This window comes from Poecilia reticulata, linkage group LG2, assembly GCF_000633615.1.
Source record: "Poecilia reticulata strain Guanapo linkage group LG2, Guppy_female_1.0+MT, whole genome shotgun sequence".
Taxonomy (NCBI): domain Eukaryota; kingdom Metazoa; phylum Chordata; class Actinopteri; order Cyprinodontiformes; family Poeciliidae; genus Poecilia; species Poecilia reticulata.
In genome coordinates, this window is record NC_024332.1 from 12,058,028 (window position 1) to 12,084,729 (window position 26,702).

General features: G+C 40.2%; 4 protein-coding genes across 4 annotated transcripts in view; 3 read left to right on the forward strand and 1 right to left on the reverse strand.

Annotated features, from left to right (window-relative positions):
* Positions 1-3,489: 3,489 nt before the first annotated feature.
* LOC103477869 (uncharacterized) lies at positions 3,490-5,396 on the forward strand. Its single transcript, XM_008431207.1, has 2 exons — positions 3,490-4,439; positions 4,828-5,396. Exons 1-2 carry the CDS (start codon positions 3,966-3,968, stop codon positions 5,173-5,175), a joined length of 822 nt encoding a protein of 273 aa, XP_008429429.1. The 5' UTR covers positions 3,490-3,965; the 3' UTR covers positions 5,176-5,396.
* Positions 5,397-7,134: 1,738 nt separating this feature from the next.
* Positions 7,135-10,733, forward strand: vtcn1 (V-set domain containing T cell activation inhibitor 1). The gene is made up of 5 exons (XM_008431216.2): positions 7,135-7,543; positions 8,021-8,085; positions 8,876-9,232; positions 9,313-9,564; positions 10,353-10,733. Exons 1-5 carry the CDS (start codon positions 7,512-7,514, stop codon positions 10,463-10,465), a joined length of 819 nt encoding a protein of 272 aa, XP_008429438.1. The 5' UTR covers positions 7,135-7,511; the 3' UTR covers positions 10,466-10,733.
* Positions 10,734-10,950: 217 nt separating this feature from the next.
* trim45 (tripartite motif containing 45) lies at positions 10,951-16,698 on the forward strand. Its single transcript, XM_008431228.2, has 8 exons — positions 10,951-11,741; positions 13,377-13,665; positions 13,780-13,925; positions 14,266-14,582; positions 14,773-14,899; positions 15,261-15,375; positions 15,647-15,773; positions 15,851-16,698. Exons 1-8 carry the CDS (start codon positions 11,251-11,253, stop codon positions 16,003-16,005), a joined length of 1,767 nt encoding a protein of 588 aa, XP_008429450.1. The 5' UTR covers positions 10,951-11,250; the 3' UTR covers positions 16,006-16,698.
* A 2,402-nt stretch (positions 16,699-19,100) lies between these two features.
* The window catches only part of wdr3 (WD repeat domain 3), a 23,509-nt gene continuing 15,907 nt past the window's right edge, over positions 19,101-26,702 (reverse strand). Inside the window, exons 25-26 of the mRNA XM_017309025.1 lie at positions 21,125-21,240; positions 19,101-19,536 (exon numbers count right to left, since the gene is read on the reverse strand). Of these exons, the coding sequence (XP_017164514.1) occupies positions 19,101-19,536; positions 21,125-21,240 (552 nt within the window). The remainder of the gene's footprint in view (positions 19,537-21,124; positions 21,241-26,702) is intronic.

Genomic DNA, 26,702 nt, shown 5'->3' on the forward strand with positions numbered 1-26,702 from the left:
TAGACCAAGATCGAGTTCTGCAATGCTTAACAAATTATGTGTCAGAAAATAAATGCTAAGACAAAATTCATTTAATGTAGTAGAACACAAAAATGACTGTGTAAATTCTTCGTATTAGATTGGCAATATTAAATTTAAAATCTTCATGAAAAGGACATGTTGACACTGTTGCTCTTGTGTAGTATGTTACTAGCAGCTGCTAAATGTGGCTGTTTGGGTACCGTGGTTCTCAGCTTTAACATTTTCTGTAAAACTTTACTCTGTATTTTGTTGAACTAGTTTTAAAAGAAAAAGTCTATTAAAATCCTAAATACACAAATAACCAAGTCTGAATGTAATTGTTCATGATGTCACTGATGATATAAAGTGGTGAAGGAATCAAGGTGGTGAAGGAATCAAGGTGACGACATAAGGCTGGTTTAGATCACATTGTAGGACAGGAGGTATAATACATTTGTTCTTAAAGGAAACAACTAAACTAAAACAACAACCACAGCTCAACACATGACTAGTTTGGAAATTCTCCTAACCTCATATCCATATATGGATATGACATATAGAAAACCAAAATTGCACAAGACTAGTCAGATCACTCCACATAGAATCACTGCGTGAACCAAGAAGCATTTAAGAAGATTTCAATGTTAAATTTTATCTTGGTTTTTATATCATGTCTTGACAAGATGACATGAAATCTTGTCCACTACACTCTTGTCACAAATTTAAATTTGTCCAAATTTAAATTTGTCTTTCTTCAGAATATTTGTAAAACAGTTTCAACCAGAAATCTTCAAACTACCCGGCCAAACATCCTCTGTCAAAATAAACTCAGAGAAGAACTGGCTACTGGTCTCCGTTTTTGGTTTTTCTGAGAATTTTTCTAGTTAAACAGAGATTTATTTTGTGAAGTTCTGGCACTGTTTTGTATTTACTTCTAAACCAATATGGACAGAAATAAAAGTCCTAATACATGTGGTGTCCCTAGAGGTCCATACTACAGCATATGGTTTGTGCAACTGGCCAGCTGCATGTTTGCGAACATCTTAGAATTATATTATGATCAGAAGAGAAAGATAGTCACCTATGTGATTTCAATCTGTAGCACTGGCTCTCCTAAGATCGCTACACTGAGAGGGACAATGTACAATATATGAAACAAACACAATACAATCATTAATGCATATCATAAAAACTCAAGTTTAAGTAAAAGTTTCTAGGAATAAAAACTTTCTTTGCTGCTTTTTAAAACTGGGGATGCACCGATCCACTTTTTTCACTTCCAATACCGATATCTGTGATCTAGTATCGGCCAATACCGATTCGATACAGAAAAACAATGCAGAACTCAGTTAAAACATTTCTTTTTTTGAAACACAAACATAAATGTACTGAATTACAAATCTATTTAAAAGCTGGCGCACCTTTCCTCATTCTGTGTGTGCAGAAAATATTTGCTAATGAAAACTGACTGATTTTCAGTCATTTTCCCTTTGCTTTAGTAAAGTTAATGCGTGGTGTGAAAAGAGTGTCTGTTTTTTGGAACGACAAAGTTCAACGTGATTGAACTGTTTGTAGCTAAATTTTTGCTAGCGGTTCTAAAAAAATAAATAAACACATAAACTAAGTGTAGTGGTGATTTGATAGACATTTTTGATAAATTAGGCAATAGCCTAACTGCATAATAACCTTTAGTAATCTGAAGAAACCCACATGGTGGTTTATGATTTACTCTCCAGTCCAGACCAACACACTGGGAACCACTACTTCAACATTTGGAGGATGTTTTAATTTTGAAAGTGTGGTTAACATCCGTGTTAATTCATGCCATTTATGTTCCCATTTCCTATTTGACATGCAGACCTTTGACAGACTTTTCCAGCTGTCGGGAAAAAAACCGTTCAATTACTTCCATAAACAAGTTTCTCTTCCCTTTTGTACTTCCACAGCTAATATCGAGACTGCCTCAGTTCTATTATGGATCAACGTAATGATTGGTTTGCAGTTTTTCTTACTTTGTTTTTGATTTTATTTAACTTTTTTTCACTAAATTAAACTCATTATTATTATTATTATTATTATTATTATTATTATTATTATTATTATAAGTCATTTTGTGTCTTTTCTGTGGGATAATTATGATACCTTACTGTACGGTTTTCTATATTTTGTTAAGTGGATAATATCAACTGTTGAACCATTAAAATCTTCTGTACAATGTTATGAAGAGGAAAACATAACTTAGTAATAGAAGAAAAGATGCTGAGCCTTCAAAACTTACACTTATAATTTGATTTACCAGATGTAAAAAAACAAGCAGCTGATTAAAACATCTTAAAAAGTTATTTTTCCCATGGCCATTCTTATTTTGAGTGTTTAAGGTTACATCTTCTCTGGTCATTCGTGCTATAAATCACATGAATATTTGAGGTTGGTAGAATTTCTGAACAGGACATGAGAATTGATGTGGTCACTTTTTTGTTCGTTTCTACTCCATGCTATCACATTTCTCTGCTTGCTCGTGGATTCTAGGAAACCTTACGATAATCATAATACGTCATCATAACATTCTTCATGATATTGACATCTGTTCACTTGTGTTTTAACAAAGCGCTGGCTCGTCTTCTCAAAACTTGTCTGGTTCAGAACTCATAACCACTGTTTTAATATTGCTACACTGGGTGCCAATCAAATTTGTTTAATTTAAAGCACGGAGCTTTATATGGACAGGGACTCTTGTATATTTTGGATTTGATTGAAATACATACCTCGTCTTGTAGTCTGAGTTTATTGACTCCAAACCTTTTAGTGGTCGTCCAAACTAATTATTTATTATTTATTTTACGTTACATTTAGAGTTCCTATTTGCACTTTCTGAACCATTTGAAATAAGGTTTGTTGCAGCTTATTTTTTACCAAGGTAGTCAGTCTATTGTTTTTGTCTGTTTTAGTTTCTTTATGATTTATTTTTATATTTGCTGTTATACTGAACAAATTAAAGTTGTGTTGTTTTTACAAGTTAGCTTGTGAGGTCATTGGTGTATTTTAGTGTGCTTTACTGGTGCAATTATTAAAATAGATCATGTCCCGTCAGACCGTCAGTTCCCAAAACTACACAAAATCATGTGCGGGATCAGTGCAACTCTGCTGGACCGCGCACAGTTTAAAAAAGCTCACAGGGTTCCAATGGACTCCATCTCTTAAGACCACGTTAGGGTTTTAAAGAGTCTAGGTCAGAGGTGGGCAATCCTGGTCCTGGGGGGCCAGTGTCCTGTAACTCTTGGATGTCTCCCTGGTCCAACACACTTGAAACCAACAGATGAATCACCTTCTAAGTGCAGTCAGGTTCTCCAGAGTCCTGCTAATGACCTCATTATTTGACTCAGGTGTGTTGAAGTAGAGACACATCTAAAAGTTGCAGGAGACCGGCCCTCGAGGCCTGAAGTTGCCCAACCCTGGTCTAGTGCAATCATAACTCAGAGGGTTGTCAATGCGCATACCTTCAGAGCGAGAACAAAAGGATTCAGATTTTTATTAATTTTTTTTATTAAAACTTTATTTAACCAAATAAAAACCTGTTGAGATCATGACGTCTTTCACAAAGGTGACCTGACCAAGACAGACAGCAGCACGATAGACAGGACAAGTGGACACAAAAACAAAATTATAAGCATCCAAAGTACATCTTTCTTCAGTGTAATATTGACTAAAATTATAAAATGTTGCACAGTTTCAGAAATTTCTTAAAACTGAAAGCAAGCAGCACCATCATTATGAAAGCAGTGGCACGCCGTGGTTCACCACTGGCTCACATTGATTGCGGTTTAGTTGTAGATAAAAAGTGGAAAGCAGCGTAAGACTTGGAGCCATTTTGACTTCACCCAGAGTGGAAGGCGAGAACACCAAGAAGACGTCGACACAACCAGAGCTACCTGGAATCAACACAGACTTCACACTTTTCAGACACAATGACGATCAGCCCAGAGTCCACGACAAGGCTCTTGAAACTGGTGCAACATGCAGTCAGCATGTTCCTGCTGGTAGTCCTCTTCTCCATCCTGCAGTATGTATTTGACATGCACTTCGTTTGCTCCTGCAGGCCTGGTTTACATGCCAGCGGTTTCTTATACTTGACTTTGCCTCCCTTGATCCTAACTTTTGTCGTTAACATTGTTGAGCCTTTTTACCGCCGAAAACCTTTTTCCAGTCAACGATTCTTCAAATTCTATTGCCCAAGTAGCTGTGGCGGGCACTACATCATAAAGTTTGTCATAAGGTACACCAGTCTCACAGCTCTCTGGATTTCTCTGGTTTTCTTTGATGGAGACTGGTACTTCTGCCTGAGGACAAACCTCAACTCATCTCAGACCGGAATGCCTTGCAAAACAAATCTGACCTACGAAGACAAACGCATCCAGGACTACTACAAGACCGAGTCACTGGTGAGTATCACTGCACTGATTATGGAGCTCAAAGCAGATTAGTTTTGATGTCAGTTTCAAGTAACTGGAATAAACTTATTTAGAAGAAACTTATGCTCTTTTACATTTCTTTTAGAGACAGAACACTCCAAACCTGTGATGTTGGCATTTATTTAGTGAAATTTGCTGTCAGATTGAAGACAGGAGTACAAAAAGGTTTTGAGTCATCAGTGCATGATTTAAAGTGATTTTACTTTAAAATATAATATTAGAAAATATCTGGTTACAGTTATCATTAAAGTGGCCAGGCGCTAAACAAAAATGAGAAAATGCTGAGTTCTTGTTCTTTGTCATTATCCCTTAAGAAAAATGCAGATCTTTTTTAAATTAATTTCTCTTTTTCTCTCAGGACATTGGCCTTGGCCTGTGCTGCAGTTTTCTCTTTCTCTGGWGCATCTCAGAAGTTTGGAGAGCCTGCAAATCGGGGTACATATGTGGAGCTCCCTACTACAGCGTGGTGTATGACAACCTGCTGGCGGAGGAAGTCGGCAACCATTTGAATGAGCAGCTACAAGAAATAGCAAAAGGGAAAGCAGAAAAACTCTGTAAGAACTACATTGAAAGCATCAGGCACCATCAGAATCAACAAGCCGGTCAGAATGTCATTGACATTTCTGAAGTCTGGGAAAAAGTCTCAGCATCGTCCTTTTACATGACAGAAGTTGAAAGAGAAAAAACCGGAGACAACAACCATTAACAAGAACAAACAGAATAGACACCATCTTTTTTTAGCAACAACATTATATCATGCAGAAGGACAGGACTGCTCTGATTCTGTTATTTTAACTTTCATATGTAAACAGATGTTAACTATTACTTTTTTTTTTCATTAAAATGTCCTAATGTCATTTCTACGAGAAAGTCAAAAGTTTACGAGAAAAAAAACAGAAATGTTGACATTAATTTCAAGAAGTTTTTAGAAAAAGTCGTGTACATTTCTGGGTTTGAAAATACAAAAAATTTGCAAGAAAAAAACTCAGAAATTTTGAGTGCAGAAATTTACTATAAATTTTTTTCTTAAAATTTCAGAGATATCAAAATTGCTGAGTTTTTTCATGTACATTTTTTGGATTTTCCTATTTACAATGGCTCTAAGAGACTGTGATATATCTCACATCTATTGTAAATAATAACAAAAACTGTATTAAATGGATGTCCAAGAATGTCAAATATTCCATTTTTTTATATCCAGCATCAAAAACTTGTGATTTTTATGTTTTCTTTTTGAATTTATTTTTATTTATTAAAAAAATTCACTATACTCACAAATCACTATATAAGACCTGAAATAAAGAGAGAAACTGTACAAAACGTTGACCTCAAAGAGAGACGTTAGTGATCTTCAAAATAAAAGCATGACAAAACAAAAACAAACTTCCAACCTAAGAGTGTTAGTTCTTCATCTTAGTCAGGGAGGAACATGTCACATTCAAAATCATGAAACATATAGAAGAATTGTATATTTACAGAAAGGCAACATTAAAAGACTATTTCTTTTGTATTCTTGTTTTCCGTCTGTGTCTTAAGAACAGTTTTAACCTGCTCAGATTGATCCATATCATCTGATTTGTCAGACGTATAAAAAGACAACACCTCATAGAAACATATTGAAAAGTTAGTTTTCCCACAGAGTTATTTCTATTTGGAGCGTTTAAGATTACAGGGATTTTGTACCAAATTGCAACTCACAAATATTTGAGGTAGGTTGAATTTCTGAACAGGACCTGAGAATTGATGTAGTTGCTTTCTTATTTGTTTCTACTCCACACTGTCGTATCTCTCTGTTTGCTCGTGGATTCAAGGAAACATTATTGTCACAATCATAATGTGTCCTCATGATATTCTTCATGATTCACTTGTTTTAGTCAGAAGAAGCTGGTTAAGGTCCTGATTGGCCCAACCACAGAAACCCAAACACCTCCTGTTTTAATGTAGCTTTACTGACCACCAATCAGATCTGAGTTTCATTTTAACATTTTTGTCAGACCTTTACAGGTTCTATTGTATATTTCAGATTTGATTCAAATATATACATTTTCCTGTTTTCTGAGTTTATAAAGTCCGAAACTTTTAATGGTCTCCCAACCCAGAACCAAGAGGAGAGCGATCTTTCCAAGATGTTGGACCCAGACTGTGGACCAGGGGTCACCAACTCCAGTCCTCAAGGGCTACCATCCTGCAACTTTTAGATTCACCTTTGCTCCAAAATGTCTGAATTCCCTCACCAGCAGTCATTCCTCTCTGCAATAGACTGGAAACGAGCAGTTTATTTGATCCAGGTGTGTTTGAGCAGAGACACATCTAAAAGTTGCAGGATGGTGGCCCACGAGGACTGGAGTTGGTGACCCCTGCTGAGAACTGTGTGGAAACTATTAAAAAGCAGCGAAAAACACTTTTATTCCAATATGCTCTTATATAAACTTGAGATTTTATTCCTTCTTGTACATTTCTTCAATTTGTTGGGGTTACCCTTTTAGTAGAGCACTTTATGACCTCTGCCTGTGAAAAGGTGCCACATAAATAAATTTATGTGGCACTCAAGGTCCAGGGTTTACGTTGCATTCAAGGTCCAGGGTTTAATTATAAAGTATGACACACTAAAAAGACGTAAACATGATCTTTATAAACAAGATGGAGTAGCATAGACTACAAAAAGCCTCAGAATAGGTTACATGTTAGCTAGCCAAGAATTTAAGCTAGCGTTGATCATGCTTGCTACTTCAGTATTTGGAAAAATATGAACATTTAGCTTAAAATGAACCAAACTAGATACTGACTCTGAATTCTTCCACCTGTCACACTGAAGTTTTTATTTTGCAGAGATAAATGAGCCGTTGTGACAACAGAGCAAAGCCCACACCTAAAGAGTAATGTTTACTCATGGTGTTGTGTGCAGAGAGGAAGGCAGGAGACAGTCGCTCTATGCAGGCTGCAGGATAAACATGTACAGGAATTATCTGTGGAGATAAGAGGCACATGAGCAGAATATCTGGACCGGGACGGAGCTAAGCAACAAGAGGATCTTCAAGAGGCATGGCTACGATCGGACAAATCATTTTTTTCACGTAAGATTTGCAGAAATTCAGTTCTGATAACGAAGAGAACTTTTTGAACATTTTGAAATGAGTTATCTCTACAGCTGCTTTTTGTTGAATATATATACACCTTAGCATAATACTGACAAAATAGTGCATCAAACAAGTGCGATAGTACGTATTAGTTTTGAGGATATTTTTTTTAACAAAAACTAAGTTTGAAAAATAAAGAAAATATTGACTTTTTTGTAAAACCTTTTTTTGTGCATCCTCATAAAGTGCATGTAATTTCCTCAGGGTTCTAAAATGAACCTCATGTCTTTAACTTACATAAATACTGAGGGACATGTATGTATCAGACGTCCAGAGTAACAATAAATAACATCTAGCAAATAAAGATGTAAAATCAATAATATTCTGATACAAGGAACTTTGCATCTCTCGTATGTAAATGGATTAATAAACCTGTTTCATTCCAGTTTCCTGTTTGTTTCTCTCCACATGTAGCTTGGTGACCCTCAATGTCCTGTTAACAGCCTTCATCATCCTCATCTTGACCCTGGCCTTCTCAAGTAAGACCCTAATATTATTATTATTAGTAGTAGTAGTAGTAATGACTCAGTCAGGCTTAGCAATGGCAGACATGCAATGGGTGTGTTCAGTATGTTCTGTTTGTTTATACTGAAGAGCAGTTGATCCTTGTGGCTGCTGGAATGACACAAGGAGTTCCAAGCATGCAACCATATGTTGCTTTATGCACAGAGCCGTACTAATATGCTAAACTCTGTTTGATTCGTTGTTCTAGTTGAAGTTACGCTATTAACAGTAACTGTGTTTCCATAGAATTGCGCAAATTGGAATTTTGAAAATAAATTTGCTGAATGGAAACGTGCAAGTTTTGATTAAAACAAACACGTTTTTCAATAAAAGCGTTTTGCGAAGGATGAGGTAGTTTTTCGGGTGTACCGAAATGAATGTATTTCACAAAACTGTAATGGAAAAACTTTTTAAGCATCACATGAGTCCTGGGATCAACAACTGGATTTTATTTACTTGCAGAAAAGACGAAGAAGACAATAGAAAGTGGTGAGGCCCGTCAAAATCTTTGACTTATCGGGTGAACAAACTTATTCACTTACGATTTTAGTTGTGGCTGTTATTCAATGGAAATGGAAACACCGTATTTACAAAATTATGTTTTTTCAATGTTAGTGGACTATCTTCAAAGTTTTGCGCATATTTGTAATGGAAACACAGCTAGTGTTGAGTTATACTTCTAAAAGCGTTTTTCCTCCTTAAAAACATTAAAATATTGGGCTAGAAGACATCATATGTATTTTGAGACCAAATTGTCGTCTGCAGAATCCACGTCCAAGGTGGTGAGCAGCAACACCAAACCGGTCGCCAACCTCGGCGAGGACCAGATTCTCAGCTGCTATGTTTCTGCAGAAAGTCAACCAAACAGGCTGGGACAGGTGTCGGTCAGCTGGGACAAAACGGATCTGGGAAAGGTTTATCGCTACGAGAACGGAGCTCCGGCTCTTGATGGGCAAGCGTCAGAGTTTAAAGGCAGAGCTCGGGTCTTCCCTGACGCTGTAGCCATAGGTAACGCCTCTCTGCTGCTGCGGAGCGTGAGAAGCAGTGACGAGGGAGAGTACACCTGCACCATTAGGTCCTCTGTCGGCCATGGGACAGTCAGCATTCAGCTCAGGACAGCAGGTAAACCTTCAGTTTCCCTAAATTACCTTTTCTGAGAAAATGATCTTGTGCTTAATAAATATGTTCCTTTGCTGTCTCAGTCTTTTCAGTGCCGACACTGAAGTTCTCTAACAACATCCTGACCTCTGAGGCGAGCAGCTGGTTTCCTAAACCAGATGTCACGTGGCTGAACCAAACCGGGAATGAACTGAACGCAAACACAAGTTTCACTGAACCCTCACCAGGGATTTACAGTATCCTGAGCACTCTACAGTCAGCGAAGGTCAGCGAGACCTACAGCTGCAGGATCGAAAACAGCTTAGTGGTGGCAGTCACCGAAGCAACTGTAACAGGTACAGTCTTGGTCGAGTCTTTATGATGCCTATCTACTGACATAACAAGAACTCTTGACTGCTGAACAAAGGGAACATTTACATCATATTTACTATTAAGGAAACTCTTGTAATACAGCATACTGTTAACCAAAAACATATGGTAAAAATGGTAAATGTCCAGGATTTACATTGTGCCAAGTAAACCAAAGTGTTTTACGCTACATTCAGTCATTCACCCATTGATGATGCTAAGGTACATTGTTGCCCCGAGGCAGACTTGACAGAAGAGAGATTCTCGTTTTATTGGCGCTACCATGACCTTTGACCGTGAAGATGCAAACACAATGAATGAGATGGAGGGAACGGGATTTGAACCAGCAGCCCAGTGACTGTAGGACAAACACGTACCTCCTGATCCACCGTCACACCAAAAGAGCAATACTTCGAAACATATTTTGTTGTTTCGCTTCACATTTTGGACGGTGAAAAACTCTTATCAACTTCACCAAACTGTATGATTTATACAGTATATAATGTTATTGACTTATCACCTGACCATCTGTCTTTATGAGACATGTGCTCCATTAGTGGCACATGTCATAAGCTTTTCAACATCTTCTCTTTATTGTAAGACTCTTGATCTTCAACATAAGGGTTGTGCAACACTTGGACCGCTGAATAAGTGTAATAGATAAATTCAGGTGAAAAGTAGCAGAAATATTTAATATAAAACCATGAGCCTGAAAATTGCTCTTGTCTAAAATATACAATTCTATATTCAGTATCTAATCTTGTGTGTCTTTCAGGCAGTGGTGTTTTGGGAAGGACCTTCTTCACCTTCAGTGTCGCTTCAACCCAGCTTGTTTCGTTTTATCTAAATATTATTACATCTGCCCTGTGCATATTTTATGTGTTGTAGGTAAATACAGCCTTATTATCTTTGCTTTAAAAACATTGTCAAATATTGTCTATGTTCTGGATACATTCAAGAACAGATGCAGTTTATTTAAGTAGCGATAACTAAAGTTTAACTGTCCATTTTTATTGCAATATATGTCATGGAATATTGTGCTGGTTAATTCATTTCTGTGTATGTTTCAATTACATGTATGTAATTAATTTTTAACCTGTATTGTAACTGACAAGAAAATGATTTAGAAGTCGAAAAGAAGTTTCAAAACAAAATCCTTTCTAAGCAAATGTGAAAAGTCCTTTTAAAGTTTAAGATACTATGATTTACACGTCCATTTTTCAAATATAAAAAATGTGTTCTTTGTTTAATTAAAATATTGCATTCTCTTATTACTGTTGGAAATATTTTATGACTTTTTATAAAATATTTTCATAGTATAATCTGTCTGAGTCCCAGTTTGGCAGTAAAGACTCCAGGAATGTTTACGGACCTCCCCGAATAGCGAAGAGGAGCTTCCCATTGGTCCGTTAGTTAGTAAGGTGTCAAATGTCCCATGCGGCTTTGAACGCAGCTTACTTTACCGAGGAAAAGTGGATTTTGATTTGGCAGAAAAGTTTGTAAAAGTAGTTTTATGACTGGTGTGAGAAAAACAGTTATTCGGTGCGACTTGCAGAGAACAACAGGGATATCGGGATGAGTTTTTTCTAAACTCTCACAACTCGTTTGAACTCGGTGGGTTTCACGGTGAGTTTTGCTCTGATTTTGGCGCAGGAAGTCCACCAAATCCAACGATGTCCCAGTCAGAGCAGAAAGAAACCGCAGACAAGCCGACAGTGAGCTCGGAACCGGAACCTAAAAGTGCTTCTGTAAACCCGAGAGCAGTCTGTAGCGTGTGCAGACACTTGTACCGGGAGCCCAAAATCCTCCCCTGCCTGCACACCTTCTGCTCCGACTGCATCGGGCAGCTGGAGCCGTTTTCGGCGTCTCCGCGGGGCCGCTACACCGCACCGGAGGGCGGAGGTAGGAGCGGGGAGGCGGCGGAACAGGACCGAGACTCCCTCTCGTTCACCGTGCTCTGCCCAGAGTGTGACACCGAGGTGGATATCCCTCGGTCCGGACCGGCCGGACTCAGCACAGACCACCTGGCGCTGGACGAGGTATTCCTGGAGACCCTGGTGAACGACGGCCCGCTGGGCTGCGACCTGTGCGGCGAAGGAAGCGCGGAGAGCCGCTGCGAGGTGTGCAGCCTGAACCTGTGCGAGTTCTGCCGCCAGGCACACAGGTGGAGTAGGCCCTACTTTCTGGACTGTTCTCAAGGAGTCTGACAAAGTCACTAAATCTGTTTTATTCTCTCCGTTTTAGCTCAAAACTCCACCAGTTTTTGTTAAACACACCTGAGAACACAATGTGCTGCTTTGCTATAAAAAAGGACTCAATTTAAAAACTTATTCTGAAAATTAAATCCAATTTTAATTCTTATAATTCTAAATCATTTAAAAAAATATTCATGCCTCTTTCTTTATTTAATTTTTTAAGGTTACCCCAAACCATAATGTTTTAGTGGGATGAATAGACCAACACAATTTATACTTGCAAACTTTAAAGTTTATATATTTTTTAAAACTAAAACTATAAAATGTTAGGCCTGTAAAACTTTATATTTGCAGCCTCTGCACCAGAGTTACAGATGTGAGTATTTTGGGGCACATCTCTGTTGACTTCAAAGAGGTACATTTTTGCCTCTTGTTTTTTGCAAAAAGAATGAAAACGGCAGTCAGATTGAGTAGAAAACATCTGTAGAGATTTTTTTCTTTTTAAATTTGTCCCCCATACTCAATTTGTCAAGATCTCTGCTCTCAAGCCTTTTACAGCCTTAAACTGTCATTTCTTTTCTTGTAACTGTTACCATTTTTCAAAATTGGAAAATATCCAAGTTTTTTTAACTTCTAAACATCCATCCATTTTCTTTACACCCTTGTCCCTTGGTGGAGTCGGGAGGGTTGCTGGTGCCCATCTCCAGCTAACATTCCGGGYAAGRGGCGGGGTCACCCTGGGCAGGTCGCCAGTCTGTTGCAGGGCAACACAGAGACACACAGGACAAACAACCATCCACACACACATTCACACCTAAGGAGAATTTAGACAGACCAATTAACCTGCCAGTCATGTTTTTGGACTGTGGGAGGAAACTGGAGTGCCTGGAGAAAACCACTGCATGCACAGGGAGAACATGCAGAAAGACCGGGGGCCGGGAATCAAACCCAGAACCTTCTTGCTGCAAGGCAACAGCTCTACCAACTGCGCCACTGTGCAGCCCCTTATAAGCATAAAATTAATTTCAAAATTTCAGAGTTCGTTGGGGGGGGAAAAAGTACTCCTTTTGGCATTTTTCCCCCTTTTATCTATAATGGTCCTAATACTTTGTTGGACAGTCTGAATGTTCTGTTCTTTGTGACTACACTGACATATTTGTCCTCTGTTGTTTAGCAGAACCTTTTTATTTTTATTTTGAAGAACCGAAAGGAACGAGTAGTGATGACAAGGTTACGTCTCAGACATACAGGATTAAATAAAACTTTACATTTGGTGGGTAAATAACCAATAGGTAGATGTGGTTGTGGTATGGACATGGAAACAGTAAAGCATGTAATAATTTGCTGTGTAAAATATAGGATGAGTAGAGAAAAAATTAAACAAGATTTAAGAAAATATGGTTGAGAAACATTAAAATTGAGCGAGGTATTTAAACATTTGATAAATTTAAAAAGAAAACGGTATTATAAGAATTTAGCTTAAATAGATAAGAAAAATACTTTAGCCCACACTCCAGCACAGGAGATGGCGATAATACATCTGAACCCGCTATAAAACCCACAAAAAAGAATCATGAAGGATGTGTTCTCCCTCCTACCTGCAGGCGGCAGAAGCGAACCGCGTCTCATTCTATTCAGGCCGTGACAGAGCTGAAGGCCCGCGGTCGTCTGTGCCGCCCCGTCCTCTGCTCCCTTCACCCCGGGCAGGAGTTGAGGCTCTTCTGTCAGCCCTGCGACCTGCCGGTCTGTCTGGAGTGCGCGGCCACGCTGCACCGGGACCACCGCTGCTGTCCGACACACGATGTTATCGACCGTCATGGCGACCGGATACGAGAGCTGGTCAGCGCGCGCCTTCGGCCTCGTCTGGAGCGACTGGAGGACTCGCTGCAAAAGGTCCCCAAAAGGACCCATTTATATATTGTTATCCAATATAAGCTACCAATTTAAATTTTCATGTTCGAATGTAAAACATAACTCTTTATTTTTCGCATTCTGGTTCTCCTCTAGGTGGAAATTTCTCAAGAAAATTTGCAGGTTCGAGCAGATGAAACCGCCAATCAGATTAGAGCTTTCGCACGAGAGTACGCYAGTGCGGTGGAGGCTCACTGCTTGTCTCTGCTGCGCCGCCTGGAGGAGATCAGGGTACAACGCAGGTAGGACATTACAGCACTTTGCTGCAACTGTAATAAGTTTTTAGACGGGGAAATAAAATCAATTCCGATATGCTACTGGGGTCAGGGGTCAGCAACCATGTCCATTCAAAGAGCTACTCATACTTATTTTTATTATCCAATGTTAGAACAAATTACAAAAAGAGAAAAACAGCTATTTTGTAGAAGGAGATGAGAATCTTTTTTTTTTAAATATGGAAAATAAATAAAGATAGGTAGCATAATCTAGTTACTGTTGTAGATATTAAAAGCAGATTCTGTAATGAAAATGCCTCTATTGTTCCCTGCTATTTGGTTTACCATAAACATTTTCTTCCTCCAGAAACCACCTCCACCTGCAGAGGGCGCAGCTGCAGCAGGCCCTGCTGGACGTCAGAGGGAGCGTGGAGTTTGCGGAGCGGCTGCTGAGCTGTGGCTCTGACGCCGAGATCCTCAGTGCTAAAGGAGTGACCCTGAGAAGACTGACCAGCCTGGCGGAGAGCGGGTACGACCCCCACCCAGCGACGGTCGCCCCTGACGACGGCGGCTGTGTCTGCTTCCTGCCCAGGGAGCCGGCAGGAGAGGTGGAGGGCTACCCGTTGGTGGGCGTGATCCACTCCAGGACGGTGGATGTTAGCAGGTGCACCGTTGAAGGAGAAGGTGCGCAGCTAGCTTTTTATCTTGTCTTTGTTGTGTCGGTTGGTTGCTATGTTTTGTGGGGGATGAAATTAAGTGTTTAAATCTGTGTAAGAATACGTAAAATTTTAAATCTCTTGTGTATTTTCTAATGCCATGCAGTTCCGATTCAGTAATGCCATTTTTGTAACCTTCCGCCCCGTGATGGTCACAGGTCTGCAGCAGGGAACGGTAGCCCAGCAGGGACATTTTACTCTGGTGTGTCGGAACTCCGGTGGGGAGCGGCTGGCTCGAGGAGGAGAACACATCCTGGTCAGCATCGTCCACAAAGAGAAGAACTGGTGAGTTAACATGTCCGCTCCGCCAGCCATTGTTGATTCAGAAAGCGTAAGAAACTGAGACATCCTGCAACTTCCGGTTTAATTATTTTCATAAAGTTGTGTATTTTATAAATTATTTAATCCATTATACAAACAATAATACTATGTGAATGACATTTAAAAGGCCCTATTTTCAAAGTAAGTTAATAAATCAGAAAAATGCACCTTTGTGTGCTGTGTGCTGTTTTGTTCTTTAACTTAATACATATACTCCAGAAAAGCACAAAAAAAAAAAACATATAAATTTTGTATGTATATTTTACAGCGAACTTTCTGATTTTCTGATCTTCTGTTATTGAAATTAAATATTTTTGCTCTTCAGCACAGTGGAGACGATAGTGGTAGACAACAGTGATGGAAGCTACAGCGTCTCCTACAGACCGGAGGAACCAGGAGAGTACTCAGTGTGGGTCTGTGTCAGAGCCCAACATGTTAAGGTACTGAACCAGTCCAGAACCAGAGAATGTTCTGCTGTAATATTTGTTTCTGCTGTTTAAATTGCTGTTAATTTGACTACAGTACATGTAAAAGATTCAGATTTATGTAGCATCCTGGCAAAACTTGGAATAACTGTGCAAAGGTTTTGGCCACAAGATGGCAGCAAAACACTTTCAGTAGATCCTTGAGGCAAATCTGCAACAACAGGGGACAAAACGGGTTAAGTTTGGGCTTATTTCCGAATTAACTGCTCACAATGCTTTCCTGCAGGGTTCCCCGTTTATTCTGAATGTGCAGAGGAAGTTCAGGCAGCACAAAGGGGCTTTTCACTGCTGCTCCTTCTGCTCCAGCGGAGGCGCTAAAGAGGCTCGCTGTGGCTGCCCAGGAACCATGCCAGGTACATATAAAAAAATTAACAATTGCTTGCATGGTTTTCATTTAGGCGTGTTTTAGACGATTCTAAACCTTCTGCAGGAGGATTTAAAGGCTGCGGTCACGGCCACAAGGGACACCCAGGGAAGCCCCACTGGTCCTGCTGCGGCAGCACAGCGGAGAAGTCCGAGTGTTTGCCTCAGAGCATTCTGGCTGCAGTTTCCCCTCGCGGACACCTAAGAACTGTGGAGCTCTGATGGGAAGTGGAGGTGAAACAGCAGCAGGTCAGAGGATCTGAGAGGTAAAACTCAGGCTGCTGGTGAACACAGAAGAGTCCAACAAAGAGAGAGCGGGACTGTCAAGCTGCTTTTAATTTCTTAGGCACCAAATCATGAGAAATACTGGATATTATACAAACTAACTATTTTTATTTTTTTAAATCTAAAGACAAGAAAAAGATTCTTAACTTGCAGCATATTTAAAAACAGCCATAGGACTGTACATTTTTACTGAAATAGTTCCATTAACGACTGCAATAATCTCATTGCTTCTACACTAAACATCTACTTTTTTCCTGGATTTCCAAGTGTTATAGCAGATTGTATCAGGTGAAAGCACAGATATATTTTAAGTTCTGAATTTTTTTTAAATAATAAAATTATGCAGATTACGAGAGACATTTTTCCCAAAATGATGATGATGGTGGTGATGTTCAAAAGTATCTGCATCTTTAAGCAGTTATCACATCAGCCCAGGGGTGTCCAAACTTTTAGTGACATGAACCAAATAGCAATGAATGTGGAGCATTGTTAACTTTCTTGGCCCGCTTGTTGAGGTCTACGCCGGTCACTCTGCTGGACTGTCGCACAAGTTCCATAGGGAACGAATGGAGAGGGACGTTTATAAATGAATGTTTAAAACAAAATGAATCCCCTTAAGTCTTCCTGAATGTCTTCAGACATGTTTGTTTTGAGACAATAAAACATTTTTTCAAGATGCAGTGGCGATTTTTGATACGGGCTAAATGGGCAGTTGCCCAGAGCGGCATCAGAAAAAAGTGAGACACCCAAGAAGTATAGAATAAAATATATCTTACGTGAACAAGTTTGATACTACTTGTATGAAGGCACAGTGGAGTTAGTTTTTATCATGTACATTCATACAAGATATGCATGTACATATCATGTATCAAGTAGTACATGATACTACATATATGCATGTACAGTGGAGCAAGTTTCCCTTATTTAATGTTGAGTACTTGGAGACTAAATTATCTGCTTTATTTGTTAAAAATCTAAGGGAATTGCTTGCATTTTAATTGGTTAGAGTGTAGCAAAAAGATGGGCTTGCACAACTGTGTGGATATATTTATATTTCAAGCTTACAAAGTTTGGCATAGCAATTAATCGTGATAGAGCAGATATAAAACGTTCAGAACAACCATAAGCGCCCATGCCTACTGCTCACAGCCCCTGAAATACAAGTTCTTACCACTCACTTAACCCCAGGGGTGATTTTGTACCCAGTCTTGCAACCCATAGCGGGGGCTGCTTTTTTTCTCTGGCCCATGGTCCAAGTAGGATTGCTTTCTAGGACCATGACCACTGTCAAACCGCAGATATGCTGGATGAAGTGAGAACTCAACAGTGCGTGCGGTTTCAACACCTTCCTCTGAGGCACATTTTGTTCTACCAGGTGAAGCAGAAGCGGCGCTCCGTCTGTGAAATATTACTACCTGTAGCGCGTAGCAGCGGTTCAACAGCGAGAGCAGAACCAGCGTCTTACATCGCAGCTTGAAGACTTAAATTGTATTTAAGTGTATGATTGGCGATTACCGATCATACACTTTTTCACGGAAATCGGCCAATTATGATCAGTGGCCGATCGATCGGCACACGTCTAGTATAAACTGTCTATATCAATGGTAAAAAGCATGGAATATACAGGGATTTGGATGTTTTTAATAATGTCAATAAAATTAAATGTGTTTTTGATGTAACTTTGATGTTGTTCTGACAGGGGATTTAAATAAAAACCAATAAATTCAGCCGTCCCATGCGTCTCGCTACTGCAGTCCGAGACAATGGGCCTACCCGGGGGGAATTTCAAAACACTCCATTTAACTGGTTCTTTGTGTATCTTCGGCAAAATCTGGGCCTGGATTCCAATGTTACTAATATGTTTTTTGTTTTTGTTTTGCCGAAATGATTTTGGTTTTATTCAACTGAGAATTTTAGCCACAATTGGAATCGTTTCTGGGTAGATAAGCTTGGACAGTTTCAAATAATAATTTTGATCAGATAGTTGTCTGTAACATTCCCACAAATATTGCTGCTTGTCCGGAATGGCAATTGCACTCCCTTTGTCTGCATGTTTAATAACAATTTGATCTTTTTCAAGTAGTTCTGCTAATGCTAATTCAGCTTCCGTCAAATTGGGCTCCAATTGATCTGCTTTGAAATGTTGATTTAAAAATCTCAAAATAATTTCTGATTAGAATTTTGGTTTCGGGAGGCAATTCTCGAATGTGTGGAGAAGACATGGACCTGTTGGTGAAACGCTGAGGTTTTCTGCTTGGATCAGCCTATAAAAACAGCCAGCTTGACCCTTCGATGATATTGCTGAAGGTCATACCTGCTCTCTAGCTCCGCGTGTTTGTTTACTATGGAAGGAACAAAGGTCAAACCTTTATTTAAAAGGCTCAACTGAGCCACCGAGCACCTGAACCGTGTGACCAAGTCCACCACAGTCTGACCACCTCCTGGCGCCTTCTGGCTTGTGGGGGTGCCTATTTATTTGACACACTGTGCCAGTGGGCCACGATCACTGCTGCGGTGGACGAGGTCCAGTGAATGCCGTCACTCTCTGTGGCAAAGCCTTCAGGGAGGGCAGGTAGGTGCTTGGCGCAGGACCTAATAAAGGAGTTCAGGTGGCGCAGCATCGCCTGCTCTCTGTGGCTGAGCAGGGGTCTGAAGTTGTCCTCTGGGACCAGGACCTGGGCCACCAGGAATCTAACAGACGCCACCAGCAGAGCAGTCTTGAGCTTGTAGTCAAAGGTGGGGAGACAGATGGTGAGGCTCCAGTCTTGGAGCTTGTTGGGGCTTGACAAATGGCGTGTCGGCCTCCGTCGAGCAGGTGGAGCCACAGGCGTCTGAAGCTCCACTCTCTCTGGGCCCAGAGCTGAGCGCCTCATCTGAACCCTGTCCTGCAGGGTCAGAGAGGCGGTAACAGCGGCAGCAGCAGGAAGCCCCTGCTCAGGCTGCATAGACAGCAGCTCCTCCCCCAGGAAAAATTGTTACAACACCTGGGTGGTGAGGTCCAGAAGAGGAGAAGAGGTAGGTTGGTGCGCTGTTTAGAGGACAGATGGGGTTGCATCCGGGGCCTCTATGCAGCCCAGCTGGTCCACAAACGGTGCGGACAGGCGGGCGTTGCCCTGATCATCAGAGGTGAGACCTTCATTTTCTGAAACATCAGTTCCGAACAGGTCATTTCTGTTGGCCGTCTCATCTGCTGAGACATCCTGCTCCTGCAGATGGCGGCGTTTCTGGTGGTGTTTCCTTGGCAGCTCTGAAACAGGCTTATCCATCAGGAGCCGAGGCCCAGTCGCTTCCCCAGCCGTCTTGTCTCCGGATTCCTCCCCGTAGGGCGACCGGCTGGCCTGCTGGCCAGTAGCAGGGACAGGAAAAGCAGCCGCAGTAGTCGGAGTGGCAGGGGAGCCAGACTGCAGGCGCACAGCGCTGCAGTCCAGTGTCCCCTCCTGGCCCAGTCTCGGCCTCCCCCACCTCAGTCTGAGCGGCGTGGCTGGGTCCAGTCATGTAATGGCCACTTCTCAGCCAGTTCATCATGCGTTATCAGCAACATGTTATCATTCGGACATGGTTGCAGTTCAAAGGCCCGATAATGCTCCCTAAACCAAGCTGAGAATTTTCTAACTATGAAACTGAGTGTATCCTGAAGTAAACACATCCTAAGTATCTCAGCAAATTCACGTAGTCCGTCTCTAAATTCACAGATAACCATCATTCCGTGTTATCTAATTCCTTTGCTCTCTGTGCTCTTGACCATATTTACTTCTGTTATTTCTGGATACATCTGCCGAATAGGCACAGACACCTCATTTTTCAGCACTTCAATTGGAACTTTTGATACATTGGAAGCTTCAAATCCAGGTTTCTGTGAATTTGAGTGCAAGTGATAAGCAATCATAAGTTGGTGTTTCTTCGCTAGGGATGGAGCTACAATTTTGAAACGCCTTGTGTGTTTTGCAACATGCTTAAAAAAAACTGTTTGGCTTCAAATCGCATAATCCACAAACTAACGAGAGGACCAAAACATTTGATCAAATAAGGATAGTGCTCCAAGAAATTGTGTTTTGGTAAAAGTTTTCTGTTGGGAAATGCTTCTAGGTATTTCTGTCTATGGCCTAAAATTTTGTACTGTAAATATGCAATAGATTCCTCTGAACGTGTTTAGGCAACAGCAAGTTCCACAATCTCTTTTAAATCTAAGACAATGTCCCAGACTAGTTCACCATCAGGAATAGCATCACCTGTCATGAATGGCAACAACCTCAGGAGTGTCCAGTTTTCAACAGCGTTGCMGTCTATTGTGTTTTTGCTTAAAAACTTATTTGGGATGGGAAACAAGAAAACGGTCMAGAGACCATCTGCACGGCACTAAATAAACTTTGTGGGTACGGTGATTCAGCAACCATTTCTGGTGTCTGATGACCAACCCTGTCCAATTGCGCTCGGCTCAATCTGCGATCTGAGTTTGGCATGAATGAGGTGGTCCTTAAGATTCCTGTTCCGTCAGAAAGCAGGAATGAACCTCCTGTCGGTCAGCCTTCCACTAGCGGCTTGGAATTCTAACAAATTTCGTTTCAAACCTCAGGCCAGATCGATGTTAGCAGGTGAGTAGGTGCTGATGAAGGGAAGTGTCATGGCGTCATCCTTTGGTTGTCCGGATTCAGAAAAGGACCTCAAACACCTCCTTAAGAAGGACCTCTGGTACCCTCTGCTAGACTAAGCCGAGAACAGCACCCTAACCGCTGCATGAAAATCTGATTTTTGTGTGCAAATTCTGTGAAACCGAATTAATCGTGACTTAACCAATCCCGCAAACATGTGCTTCGGATGGAAACTAGATTTAAACAACAAGGTGTGAGTATCAGTGGGTTTGAAGTAAACTTTGATGTCCAATCGGCCGGTGTCGCTGAAATCTGGACCTTTAAAGGTTGTGGTGTCCAAAAAATCCAGGGCTTTAAAGCTGCTGGTGGACTTTAATTTGATKGAAGCGTTGTGTGTGTTTAGGGTGTGCAGAAAGCGGTTGAACTCCTCTGAATACGGCCACAAGCCCCAGATGTCGTCCAAATACCTGTAATAGTGCAGCGATTTCCTATCATAGGCATTCAGGGCGGACTCCTCCCACTCGGCCATGAAGATGTTTGCGTAGGCCGGCGCGAACCTCTTCCCCATGGCAGTTCCCCTCACCTGCAAGAACCACTCACCGTTGAACTGGAAATTATTCCTGATCAAATTGATCTCCAAAAGTTGAATGATTTCCTGGTCTGGTCTCCCTCCATCAGGATTTTTCTGAAAGACATTCCGGACAGCGTTTATACCCTCTGCAGTGACAATAAGTGTGTACAAGCTGTCTACATCAATAGTGAAGAGCAAGGAATGTACAGGAATTTGGAGGTTTTTCACAATGTCAATAAAATGATAAGTGTCCTTAATGCAACTTTTGTGTAATTTTGAAAGGGGATTTAAGTAAAAATCAATAAATTCCGCCGTCCCATACGTCTCGCTGCTGCAATCGGAGACGATGGGCCTACCTGGGGGGACTTTGAATGGCACACTCCACTTAAATGGCTCTTTGTGTACCTTGGGCAAAACGTAGAACAATCTGGGCCTGGGTTCCAATGGTCCTAATAGGTAACTTTTTTGTTTTGCTGAAATAAATTTGTTTTTGTGTAACCGATTCAAAATTTTAGCCACAATCTGGAGGGTTTCCAGGTAGATCGGCTTGGACAGTTTTAAATAATAATTTGGGTCAGATAGTTGTCTGTAACATTCCCACAAATATTGCCGTCTGTCCAGAATGACAATTGCGCTCCCTTTGTCTGCGGGCTTAATGACAATCTCATGGTTGTCAATTAGTTCCGCTAATGCTGAAAACTCAGCCTCTGTCAGATTGGGTTCCAATTTTTGATCCGGTTTTTTCAAATGTTGTTGGAAATATTCCAGGTCATTTCGAATTAAAAGTTCGGTTCCTGGAGGCAATTTTCACATGGGGGGAGACCAGAGAGATCGATTAGTAAAAGGCTGGGTCAGCTTTGAAAAACAGGGCCAGCTTGACCCTGCGATGGTACTGTTGGATATCCTACCTGCTTTCGAGCTTCGCCCACCTGCTTGTCGTTGAGGGCACAATGGTTAGACCCCGGTCGAGGAGACGCTGCTGGGCCTCGGAACACTCAAAGTCGGCAGCCAAGTTCCACACTGTCTCTCCCCCGCCTGGTGAAGTCCGACTCTCGGGGATGCCTAGTTTTTTGGCATCGAGTTTAAATGCAGTACACGGTACACAATGCAACGATTTCACACCGATCTACAGAAACTCCGTGTTCGTGTCTGTTCGTGACCAGACACAAAGCATGTGGGGGATTAGTAACAGCTCGCTGTGACTGTATGGCTGAGTAGGTTATATTTAATTTATTTAGCTTTTTTATTTCATTTTTTAAGCATGACACGGCACTGAGCTAGCTGCTAACAACATTAGCACTCTGAGGACAACCAAGCTAAGGCATAAAAATAATATATCTTACCTTACATATGTCTTGTCTTTCTAAGTAACTGTCCAATAAAACATCTGAAAATACAATTCAAACGATGCGATCGTTACCTGTTAGGAAGTGGTGTTCCAAACTCTGGCATTAAGGTCTGCACCTCTTGTTGATTGTTGATCCACTTTTCTCCTCTTTTTTTCAGTAAGTTTTTAAAAATTAACTCCCTTGTGACCAACTACTTTCGAAACACGAAAATAATGTTTATCTTTTTCTTCTTTTTCTCTATTTGAATGGTACAGGACACAGACTTTAGACATTTAGATGCTGGATCAACAGAAATAAATGGGCTGCTTTTACTCCGGCCCTCCATGTGCATTGGGTGTCGTCGGTGCTACGTCATCTGAAACCCAGCAATAGTCGTCGCAGTTTAAAAAGTTGAGGCTTACGTTGCAGCAAGAGCACCGTCCAAAAAGTCCAGTTTGTGTGAGTGGCAGCGCAGGGGATGTGCGCAGAGTTAAAAAGATCCAGAGGTGCACGAGGCGCTGCGACGGCCTGTGAGGCCAGTGCGTAGGGGCAGGGTTGGCGCTCCCACTCGTTTTTAAACCTAGCTTCAGCAGTTGCTAGCTGCTCCAGGCTCTGAGTGGAAATGATCCGATCATTATTCGTGGTGCTGAGCTGCTTTGAATTTGTGCTGTTTATCATTAGTGACCACGTAGCCTGATGTTTTTGTTGATCTCTTGGTTTGTTTCATGTCTGTTCAGAATTACATGGTCCCCCTCAACATGTGGTGCCGAAGCTTGTAAGCCCCGCTATTGTGGGCTTGTATGTTGTAAAATTATGGACATGATTCTTGACTCTGAGCTCACTTTTATTCCACATTTTAAACAGTCAAAACGGGATTTTATCATTGAAAAATATAGTTCGCCCTGTTCTCTCCCTCGTTAATCCTGAGACTCTTATGCATGCTTTTATTTCCAACCTATAGACCAGGGTTGGGCAACTCCAGACCTCGAGGGCCGGTCTCCTGCAACTTTTAGATGTATCTCTACTAAAACACACCGTAGTCAAATAATGAGGTCGTTAGCAGGACTCTGGAGAACCTGACTCAGCTGTTACAAAACTCTGCTGCTATGTGCCAGAGTTAAAATCACGACTTGAGACTTGACTTGAAAAAATGCTCAAAGACTCGGACTTGACTTTGACTTTGATGCCATTGACTTGGGACTTGACTCGACTTGAAGCTGTTTACTTGAAAAGACTTGGTATTTTTTACCCAAAGTCTTAAAATTTAAAACACATTATTTATAAAGTGGCGTCAATAATTAATTTCACTCATTCCGTATCAATATGCGCAGTTTTTCCTCTCTCCTTATGTATGTATGTGTGCGTAGCYGCAGCTCAACCAATCAAATTAACAGAATTTGGACATTTAAAAAAACGCGGCTGCACTGCAGAGCTCAGGGAGCGAAAGACGAAATAACCGCTCAATATGCTTCCGCGAGTAATTTCTTTTGGCTACGTAGGTTATGAACTTTCGTATAAAAAACGAACTGCAACTTGTAAAACATGCAAGAAGAAAATATCGGATGGAGATGCCACGACGTCCAACTTTGTCCGGCATTTGAAGCTTCACAAAGATGGTAGGTGGCGCTTTTCTTTTGCTGTAAGATAGTTGACTTTAGCTAACTTCGTGTTAGCATGTGTACTCCGGGTTAAATTGGTGATGATTTACCATAAATCCGGTCCTTCAAATGCCTCCACAAATAATGTGCACCGTGTTATTAGCTCAGGAAGCCGGTGGATAGTGAGCGGGGCTCCGGAACAGAAAGCAGATTCTGGACCTGAACTCAGGGAACAGAGTCTCTCTGTCCCATCATGATGATGAGCCGGTCCAGTATCATCTAAGGATGGTTGGTGTATTTGAAGACATTTACATTGGAAATTTATATTGACAATATATTGTTTACTGCAGTCAGGGCATTAAGTCAACTGTTTTTGACTTAATGCACTGACCAGCGTGACTGTCACATGTCGCACAGAACCCATTTCCAAGTATTATAGCTTTGCTGGAAAAACTAATAAAAAATAAAATCCCGGTTTTTTTGGCCATCTTTCAAAAATTTCTGTAAAAATAAAAATTGTACAATCTCACTGACCCTGAATATAACACTAAGTGGGATAGTTAACTGAGTAAGACATAAAATAATGAGCTCATTATTTTGTGTTTAGTGATTCTGACCAGCTTGATTCACACAACATGTTTTTATCAATATTGAGATGTGAAATTRGCTGTAGATTTAACCCACTTGGCCTGACAGATATTTATTTTACCATCACATCCAAATTCAAAACCACTCCATTTTATTTGCAATGATTTAGATTTTTTCATGTGGTTTATTTGTTAAAACAGACCAAATACAGTGACTGTCCCAAATAAATGTTGTGTTTAGAATATCTGGCCCATATTTACGGAGGACTGAAACTAACATACTTAGAAATGAAAGCAGAAAAATAAATGTACCAGACCTTCCTGAGTTTATTGTGATAACTTCATATATACTTATTTCATTTTCTGAAAACTTTTTATATTGAATATCAAGTTTAACAGAACTGCACAATAAAGAGGTCCAATTTAAAAATGTTTTTATACTTTGTGTTCAGCTGCACATGTTCTATCATTTTAGATAAATACAGATTTTAAAAATAACAAATGGTCTATTTGAATTTTATGTATAATTGCAAATTATAATAAAAATATTAAATAAAAACGACTAAATGACTTGAAATTAAAGGTTCTTGACTTGACTGTCTTTACTTGAGACTTGACTCAGACTTGAGACTTGCAACACAGTGACTTGGTCACACCTTTGTGTCTCAATGCACTCATCTTTAATAATGATAGTTTCCTCATCTTTGGTTGGGCTTGTTGTAACACTCCCTGCTGTAAACTGTTCAATGGGTGTCTCAATTTCAACTTTTCAAAGATTTTATTAGTTCTTGGCAAAATTACATCAGAGTCAGCCGGTTAATGACAAGTATTACAACAATAAAAATATATTACATAATAAACTAACCGTTCATTCAGTGGAGATATACAAATTCTATTTAGTCTAAAGTTAAAAAATTGTCCAGGTATTTTCCACATTAACATATTGTCTTCACTTTTTTTTTTCTTTTTTTTACCCAAAGAGTTTTTACAAACATGGTTTTTAACAAATGTTTTTGTTGTTTCTGCTACTTCATGTTTCRTAAAAATCAGGATGTTCCTCGCTTTCCAAAGAGCGTCTTACACAATTCACAATTATCCACCACAAAAAAAATCATTCCTCCCCCAATTTCCTTCAGCAACACACAGGCTATTATTTCGTTTTGGGKTTTATTCTCCACTGTTCCCTTGTTATCAGAATTTTAAAGTTTTTAGGGCCTGCATTGCACTTTCTGTGGTCACTTTGGTTCTTTGTCTTGTCCTTTGCTGTTTCTTGTTTTCATCGGGTTACTCTTAGATTCTGAGACTAAGTAGTYATCTARTTTTAATCATCATCATCATCATGGAAGAATTGTGGTCTGTTCTCACTGCAACATGCATTTATTCTCACTTTGAGATCCAACAACATTTCAGTGAAATTAGCTCTTAAATGTTTCCACTAAGTTATTTAATTTGAACATGACTTTTACTTTGTTATAGTGTCTCTAAAAAAAAAAAAAAGAACCAAATATCTTTCTTTTCCACTCCTACAAAAATGTATTTCAAAGTTATGAACTAAGTTTATCATTGCAATGACTTGCTGCAAAAGAAATTCAACATAAATACCAATTCCTGTGCGTAGGAAAACTGGATCTTGTGTAAGAAATATTTTTTAAGGTTTGACATAATTTTTGGTCTTCTAAAAGGTGATTAAGAACCAATTTATGGTAACAATTTCACCCTTTTGTTTTTTTTTATTCACAAATGCCGTTTCCTAAAAATCACCCCCATCTTTAATATTTAAGTGATACTTTTATTTAAATGCTTAAATATTGCAACAAAGCCCAATGTTTATACTAATGTTAATAGCTTAAAATTTGTATCCTCTCAAATTTTGCAACATTTTCTGTTTTACCTCACATTGTTAGTGTAACTTTTTTTTTTTTTTTCATTTATCCTTTTTTCTGCAGTTTGTCATGTCAAAC